The 9,885-nt window shown below is 30.7% G+C and overlaps 1 protein-coding gene across 1 annotated transcript in view; it reads left to right on the top strand.

The window, feature by feature from the left end:
• Positions 1-3,537: 3,537 nt before the first annotated feature.
• Positions 3,538-9,885, top strand: part of LOC143056894 (metabotropic glutamate receptor 2-like) — a 51,748-nt gene continuing 45,400 nt past the window's right edge. Inside the window, exon 1 of the mRNA XM_076230068.1 lies at positions 3,538-3,943. Within this exon, the coding sequence (XP_076086183.1) occupies positions 3,574-3,943 (370 nt within the window). The 5' untranslated portion in view covers positions 3,538-3,573. The remainder of the gene's footprint in view (positions 3,944-9,885) is intronic.

The following is a 9,885-nucleotide window of genomic DNA, read 5'->3' as shown; positions in this document are numbered from 1 at the left end:
AGGCGGAAAGATAATATGAATAATATTAATCATTCACAAAACTACGTATCACAGGGGAATATGAAAAACACGATTAAGCTAAACCCATCCCACACGAAACACTATGGAATCATTTCCCCATTTTCATTACCTTAGAGTTGGTTTTTGATGTTATAATTCTATAGTGTAGTAACAAAGGAAACAACTACCACAAATGCTAATGATGATAACGATGATGAAAAAGAACTTTATAATTATTAAAATGATAATAATAGATGACATAACATACACTATCTCGAATGTAGGCGACAGTAGTTAACAACTTGCAAATATCATATATCAGCTAGGTAGAGATTAATCCACGAACCAAACAACAACGAAGGGAATCGCATGAACTCCAGAAGAACCGACACGTAATGTGTCCACATGTAAATCATCTCAAAATTTGTATGCAACATCCAGTCACTAAGTCAAAATGTCACTATCGAGAAAAGGGACAAAAAGTTGCAAATCAGACATGTCAATCTCGAAATTATTCAATGTTTATAAATGTAACAGTTTTATATAGTAAGTTATATATGAATGATAGTTATCAAAGGTACCAGGATTATAATTTTATACGCCAGACGCGCGTTTCGTCTACATAAGACTCATCAGTGACGCTCAGATCAAAATAGTTATAAACCCAAACAAGCACAGTCTTAACAAAGGAACAGTGTACAGTATATCAAGCTTAACAGTGCACAAATGGTTTAGATACATGTGTACGTAAATCTTATTGTAGATAATAAAAATTAGTATCGTGACAAGTGCTACCAGCGGGACAGGAACTGCTACCCTGACGGAGTACTTAAGTCCATCTCCTATTTGTATTTAAGTATTGCTATGCAGTGTTTATATTTCTGCTTAATGTAAAAATAGAAAAAAAGATGTGTTGTGATTACCAATGAAACAACTCTTCTCAAGATCCCAAATGACACTAACAGTCACCATATGGTCATAAACAATGAGCAAAGCCTATACAGCATAGTCAGTGATACCAGACACCGAAATAACAAGTTTACAAGTTCATTCCGAAAAACCTTTGTGGATTTAACAACAAAGTAACTCTCTGTCACAGCGATGGTGAAACAAGAGGTTTTCATAGAAACATTTAAACATGTACCAGATTGTCTTTAAAAATTATTAACAGCAAAGCAATAATTTAACGAAATAATGTTCCCTTTGCTCTTTAAAGTAGAATATTTTGGTTTCATGTTTCAAACACTGTTAATTGTTAGGTATTTCTTCTACAATCATCTACGTTCTTTATTGTTTGGTAGTCAAATCTTGTTTGAACACGTGGAAATTTTTCAAGCTGCGATAATTGAGGTTCATTTGTTGATCTTTCGTATTGTTGTGTCATATTTCTCCGCAGAAATTAATGTAATACAATTCAAACAAAAAAAAACTAATGGCATAATTTATGGTTTGTTATTTTTTGGTCGTCTTTACTTTTTTGTTTTTGCAGACGATTTCATCGGTTTTTATTAAAATTATATTTCTAAAAGACTCTTTGTTATCTCCTCTGTCGTTTTTGTCATAGAAGTACATTTTACTAAATGTCTGGTTTGCAATTTAACTGATGTGCCCTTTTCCCGATTGTGACAATGAATTCGTGACTGGATGATGCATATATATATATATATATATATATATATATATATATATATAAGTCTGAAAATTACTCCAAACAGTGTTAGAGTTAGATTTTCTACTGACAATTTTTTGTTCGTCCCTCAGCGGGATTCGAACTCACACCTTTGATACACTACAGCACCAATCGCTTAGTCTCATGTCCAGCGCTCTAGACCACTCGACCACATCCGCTATATAAAAATATAACTTCAATAGTCGTAGTGTTACCTTGTCACGGAAGGCTAATCTAGAGATAGACATGAGACACGTGTTTTTTTAAATATATATATCTGGAGATGTTTTACCTGTCGACACATCCTATGTTTCTTCTTTTTGAAGTTCCATTAATAGTTTATTAATTGCTTTATTAAATTGTTGCCAAAGAGGACATCAAGTTTAAGATCATTATTACAAAACCATCTATTATTCAGTACATTTGAAGTTTCCTATGATAGATTATTTCAAGGTTTTTTTCGTGTAATTTCTTTAATCTCTTTATTTCCGATTTTAAACAATGTATTATGTTACATGTGGATTCTCTTTTATGTTCTGTAGTATTAGATGACAAATAATGTTTAGTTTCTTGTTTGTTATTATTTCTATCTCCTATTAACGTTTATAAAGGAAATGACATATTTATAAAAAGATATTCAAGTAAATGAGAAGGATAATTGTTTTTTGTCAAAAACTATTATCACATTTTGTATACTCATTCAGGCCAAAATGTCTTTCTTTTGAAAAGTTACCTACATGGACTATAAATCAACTCATCATAGATACCAGGATGGAAATTTCATATAAACGTCAAACGCGCGTTTTTCTACAAAAGACTCATCAGTGACGCTCGAATAAAAAAATGTTAAAAAGGCAAAAAAAGTACGAATTTGAAAAGTATTGAGGACCAAAAGCTCCTAACACGTGTCCTTAGAAATGTGATTCAATGTATTTAAGTTATTCTGGAGAAACGACCCATTACTACCTTTTATCAAATTGATATACAAAAACAAACAGTGTTAGCACAGAATATATTTTTCGAAACATTTATTTTTCTATATTACTTCAATCTGGAAAGTTCAAAAACAGAAATAAAATCAGAGGACTCCAAGGTAAACCATTTAAGGTGAACTATCGATTTTTAAAACCGTAATCTATTACGTTCAATGGACCTCAAAATCTAGGTCAAAACATTAAAGAAGCATATATATTGATATGATGTGTGTATGAATCTAACTAAAGACAAAACAAAACTCTTAGAGAGGCGACAACAAAATTCTCAACAAATGAATAAAAAAAAAAAAAAAAACAGAGAACGATATGAAATACGACAAACCAGTACAGGAATCGGCGACAGTATTTACTAAACTAGCATTAATACTATTTGACAGCCGCCACAAAAAATCATCTTTGTGAGCAATTTCAGTGCCTTATGTAACATTAGAAATGATTGAGTAAAGTATTTAGGAAAATGAAAATGAAATAACATTCCTCTATTGTTTTCACAAACACAAAATAGCCATTCTCATAAATATATATATATATCTGTCTAAGTAAAAAGACAACAGCATACCATTTCAGATATTTGGTGATCTAACAGCGCTGTGCGTTCTAATTAAAAGAAAAGACAGTAAGAAAAATCAAAATGAAAACGTTGATAACACTTGTTATATAAGTAAGTAAAAGTCTCAAAAATATATACAAAATGAAATATATAACAGTCCGTACCTAATTATGGAAATGTCCATGATACAACCGTTATCTTATATTGTAGTTGACAAAGCCAGTAACATTGTTGATATTAATTGTAGCAATATTGACACCATGTTCCTAATTACAGTGTCTACTATTGGATGATCTGTAGCCGAAGGCTATGGATTCTACAGATTCTAATTATTTAACATTCACAACGTTACTGGAACTATGAGAAGAAATGTGGGATATTTCGTTGTTATCATACACTCCGTGGTTCTCGCCTCACTCCATAAAGACCCTGGCATAGTATACGTTGGTAAATATGGAAATTATACCTGGCCTCGTCATGATCTACAGGCCGAAATACCAGGTGATATAATACTTGGAGCTTTACATATGGTCCATGAAAGGAGTGATAATAAAATATGTGGCCCTATCATGCCACAGGGTGGTATTCAAGCTCTGGAATGTATGATGTACACGTTAGATAGAATTAACGAAGGAGATTTTCTGCCAGGATTTAGTATAGGAGTATTATCTAAAGATGACTGTGATAGAGATATATATGGACTAGAACAAGCTGTAGATTTCATACGAGGTCAGTGTCAATTACATTGTATTTGCTCTTTTTTCATCAAAATTTTCTTTTTCATTTCTTAAAACAAAATTTGGTGTGTTCATATAGTATTATTTATAAAAACTTTTTATTTTTATTTCTTTTCTTTTCTTTTTTTTTCGGTTGGATATGTTTTCTGTATTTGGGTCGAATAAGAAAATGTTAACCTTTGAACATACTTTTTAAAATGATTTAGAAGTTTCCTTCAATTTTCAGTAGAGCGTGAAATCCCAATACGCAATACCCCAACAAACAAAACCAGTGCCCAAACAAGATAGAACGGCAAATGATACCTCGTTAACGAACATGTTTGATACTTTCAAAATTAACATTGTTGTCTAGTATTTAAGGAGATATTTGAATTTCTATATGTGGACAAATTACAATATGTGCCACCTGGAGTAACCTTCTGTATGACAACAGTTTTTTTTACTTGTCCAAAACCTGTTTTTCTAGCCCTGATTTGGTATTGGTTAAATGGTAACATTTTGAAACACAGTAACAACATATTACCATTCTTTTACCTCGTCTTTATATTCAATTTTCTAAAATGAAAAATAGGTTTTATATACAATTATCAACAACAAATCATAATCTCAGAAAAACCCGAGTAGATTTTTAAACATTCAAAAATATTGATGCATATTCATTTTATTATTGTTGTATAGTTAAACTTTATGTTAAACATATATTTGTAACCAAACTATATAAAATAATACACGAAATAATATACAAATTGTAAGGAAGTGTTAATATTAGAATATTGATTGATACGTGTTTGCACAATTCACGTGCAAATTTTTAATGCATATACAATACGAGAAGCAATAAATAAAATAGTGGTACTGTAATAATGGCCGTCCGGGATGCAGATCTAGAAAATGTAGAATGCATTTAAGAAATGTTGGCGTATTTGATAGGGACGGAATTGTGTGCTGGAACAGGCTAGGTTCCTAAAAATCTTTTTCCTTTAGTTTTAAACGAGCAGAAAGTATTGCACTCTCTCTTCACGATTAACAAATAAAACGTCTGCATTCTTGCGACTGAACGTGTTATCGTACTTGTACATCACGCATAGCCAAACAGACGCCAAAATGTGCCATCAGTTTTTCTGTCATTCGGATCAAAGAGACTGTTTATCTATTTCCCAGTCACCCTTGGGGATTTATAATATTGAAGTATTATATATTGCTTGAAAGGACAGGAATATAGCATGATTCAAACAGAAACTTTAATGATAAAAAGCAAGTTATTTGACAGGTTAACTATGACAAGTATTGCACTGGAGTGAAAAGGGATCAGCGCGAGACACTGCAAATGTCAAAATAACAAACTATCAAACATATTAACATTTCAAATATTTTATAACATTTTACAAAGAACTATTTGACAGGAAATTACACTTTAGATATGATTTAATGAGGACATTGAGTACATGTCTGGGGTCCAGAAAAGTAACGGCAAAATAAAACAATAAAACTTTCATTTTTAGTGTTTATTTCTCGAGATAAAAAGTAATTTGTATTGATAACAAATAAGTTTATGTTTCTATATAAAAGATCAGTTCAAATAACATTAATTAAATTAAAAAATGAGCAAAACAGAAACTAAAACAATTAAAAACCAATTGTTCAGAGAACAATTCCAGATCGTTCCACCCGAAACGATATCTTTTGAAAAGAAAATATTCAAATCCAGTTAAAAATGTCATTTCCAGTATCATATGACGCTGATTAAAAAAAGTATATGGTTTATATACACTTTTGTTGGAAAAAGGGGATATTATGTGTAAGTTGGTTCTATATACTTTTTACATTAAATAAGTACAAAAATAGCTACTTCCGGTTAACACAAGGTCACTTGTGGTTGCAATTCTCAAGTTCATATGACTTTTAACTTAATGCAAAGAGTCCCATGGTTTTATCATGTATAAACATGAAGTTAAAGCAAAGGTAAAAAAATCTAGAATGAAATTTACCTATGACCTTGACCTTATTTTCAAGGTCATCAAGCAAGGACTTCGTACAAAAGAATTTTACAATACATTTTACTTTAAACATTTAGGGGGACAAAACTCCTAGTGAAAGTTATCACTTCGCTTCGAATAAAATATTCCTATTTCGACAGATAACAATTAACAATTAAGTGAAAAAATTTGGTGATATCTTTTTAATTTTTTTAGTAGTAGAATGCACAAGCTAAAACCAAAAATAAAAACATGACCTCGACCTTGACATTGACCTTTTTTTCATTTTGATGGACCCAGATCCTCAAATCAGAACACTCTTGGTCTCGATCACATAAGCAACGTCATTTAAAAATAAAAATACAGCGCATGAAAAAAATAAAGACAAAAAATTTTTTTACAATATCAGAACAAAATATCACGGAAAAGTAGAAAGACCTAAAAATTGGAAAAAACGAAGAAAACATAAATTCCAGAATTATTAAAACAACACAAAAGTGTACATGATTAAAAACAACAACTAATAAACAGAGTTTAAAAGGAATCCAATTAACAAAAAACATAAATGGTAATAAAATTCTAACAGTAAACAAAAGCCAAAAATTAAATTGAAAACAAATTAAGGCACCAAAAGTTAAAAAGAGTGTACACTTATCAAAACGATTAAACAAAAACCCCAAAATTAAACAAAACTGAAATATATTGTACAATTTTCACAATAAAACAAAAACTGGACACAAATGAAAAAGAAAAACATTTCAAATCCTTGTTTTATTCTCATGCCATTTATAATGATTATGATTGAGAGATAACCGGAAGAACAACGGAGTCAATCTATCAAGCTCGGTTATTCCATACAGATCCGACGTATCACAATTCTGTATGCTGTAATTAAATGTTCTTTTCACCAATACAAGTCATATTTAAGCCTTTTTCTATGCTGATAGCCTTTCAAATCAACATCAATACTCGAGAACGAGGTTCACAGACATACATCTTGTTTTGAGAGCAGTGTGCATTTGACAGCACTAAAATAAATGAAGACATATTATTCCTATTAGTTATCAAGCGTGAAACTTTCTTGATTGGGGTCAATATTGGATAGACTCCTAGTAAATAAAATATTGCCTTCATTACTTATAGTCTAACTATCAGCGTTTTATTTCTGTTGATAGAGTTTTCTGTGGAAATCGTTATTAACTGTTTATTTTTATTTACATTTTGTTCCGTATATTAGAAAGATTGATTCGATTGTTTTTTGCTTTATTCTCAATATTTCGGGCGTTAAAAAAGAATAGAAAAAGGAAAACTATGAGACTTGAGAGTTAATTCTAATTTATATTTTGTTTCGTAAATTAAAAATATGTTTGCGATTGTTCTTTGCTTAACTCTCAATATGTCATACGTTTACAAAAAAATAAATAAATGAAAACTATAAGACTTAAGAGTTTAAAATAAATAAACTCATCATCATGATCATAGATACCAGAACTCAGAGCGTGTGATCCTCATAGTAAGACATGTTATGTACTAGTATTTTACAATAAGTTTAAGTGTTCCGCATTCATCACATACGTGAAATTTATTACGTGTTGTTTTTAATTTTTACAAAGTCACTTTAAGTTATTTTAAAGAAATCTGTGCAATGTTGAGAAATAAAAAGTTATCATCAATTACTTTACAAAATGCGTTCTGCTAAAAGGGTCAGAGTTAAATTTTCTTACTAAAAGCTTTTTGTGTCGGTTTTTATTACGCATCGAGGAAAATACATGCACTCATAATGGAAATAATTAAACCAGATTTTGAGATGAAAGAATCGTTTAAATTCATTAATTTTATGGCTTTTGGTATAATATTTTATGACGAAGAAAAACTACGAGGCACTGTGGGCTAGCATCGGTACAATTTGAGTTTTGGGGTTCTACAAAATGATATAAGAATCGTCATACGTTTTCATCTGACCCTGTTGGCGCAACCAGGCCCTTACGTAGTTTATGCAACTCCCTCAGGTTTTTATTCTTGGGTTCAATCTTCTTATAAATAGATTAATGAACAATGGCAACCTACTGACTCTAATGAAAAGTGTTTAATGAAGGTACATCTAGAAAGGCGCTTCGGACTCATTGAATAAATCACGTGTTCTTTTCATTTTGTTAGTGTAATTGGCCGTTTAAGAATCTAAAGAATCATGGGTAATTTCATTGTTCGTACCCCAAAATGAAAATAACGTCACGTCATTGGTTGAATTTCCATTGTTTATGACATTTTTAACCAATCAAGACGTTTTGGTGTACACTTTTGAAAATATTACCCAGGACGCATTAGATTCTGAAACGGCGAATTACGCTTTTTGGAGTTTTGTTCTTTGTCACCAATTTTAAAGACACATTATATACTAGAACAACTGCATGTGAGCAAAGGTAACAACTTTATTTCATACACGTTGCTTAGCAAAGCCCGTTTCTTTAAATTTTTGATATACTTTCAAAACATGATTTTTACATTGTCCGTCTTGTGAACTATCATTTTTCTGTGTCTTTTTCTATTTCAGCAAGAGGGTTGTCAAACTGAGGTTATTTACAATCTATGAGTTTAAATGTCCTGCTGGTATCTTTCGCCCCTGTTCTGAAACATTCATTTACATATAACTAGAAACTGACACCCCACATTTAAAATAAGTATTCACCACATTGGCTTACAAAATGGGAATAAATTCGGAATAAAATGAAAGCTCTGTATTTTCTGATCTTTTAACCTTCGATAACTTATGATAAAAAAATACATATCAATGCTTATGTGATTCATCTGGTGCAGACAAATTGGTACCGTTAATATTATTTTAACAAGCATCTTATTTAAGTTTAATATTATTTTTTTTCATTTCATCTCCATACTATTTAAAAAAAAATAAAGATAAGTTTATAAGATAGATTTATTTTTCATTTTTTAAAGAACCTCTTTTGATTCAATGACCATCAATGTGTTCCTTGATATAAGATTGACCTTGAAACCAAAATGACTTGAATTGCTAGTTCTGTTCCTTAGTTAATTATTGGGAAAGGTTTCTGTTTGCCTTATTCTTGATATTGGACTTTGATTAGAACGGCTTGCGATTTTAATCAATTAATAGTCTTAAGCTTTTCCATGTTACTGTTGTGAGAGTCTTGACAAGGCACCGTCAATACGGATGCAATAAGATAAATGAAATAAACTAGTATTATTTGTACAGCTGTATAACATTTCATACAGAATATGATATTGACTGTTGTCAGGATATATAATGCCTTGAAATGCCAGAAATGTGTCCAAAACGCCAACTAAATATAATATTGACAAACAAAAATGTTCATGTTCATGCAACACCATTCAAAGTTATTAGAAAAAAAACTTACATTCCTCATATGGTTATGAACAAAAGACATACAATTAACAAATGTCCCTCGCACTTTATAGAAGATTTCATATCACCCCGTGAGATAGCTGGTATATATATAAAATTGAGAATGGAAATGGGGAATGTATATATTTATTAAGAAACTACCCCTTTACAACGGGGGCACTTGTAGACAGGGTAACCACAAATGCGTATAGGAGCATATACAATGAATAATGTATAATGAAATAAAATACACATAGGACAACATCAAAGTTAAAAAAAATTTTTTTTTAAAAACAAGTCAACATTCATTTAAAACATAACAGCATTATATACTAATAAAATTCTCAACATTTAGAGATCACATCAATTAAGTTGAACACGTTAATCACAGTTAGCTTAATTTTCTAAAATTGAAGATCTGTAAGTGTTCATTTTACTCAACATCTTTTAACTAAAAGTGTCATCATGTTTACATACATTTGGATCAACCTTATAAAAATATTCACCCAATAGTATGTTTATTTTTTCGTTGGACGGTAACTCTGTGAAGCAAAAGTCGGGGACGTAAGTACTTAATAC

The sequence above is a fragment of the Mytilus galloprovincialis genome, chromosome 13, assembly GCF_965363235.1.
Source record: "Mytilus galloprovincialis chromosome 13, xbMytGall1.hap1.1, whole genome shotgun sequence".
Taxonomy (NCBI): Eukaryota; Metazoa; Mollusca; class Bivalvia; order Mytilida; family Mytilidae; genus Mytilus; species Mytilus galloprovincialis.
This window is presented reverse-complemented; position numbering and strand designations above follow the sequence as displayed.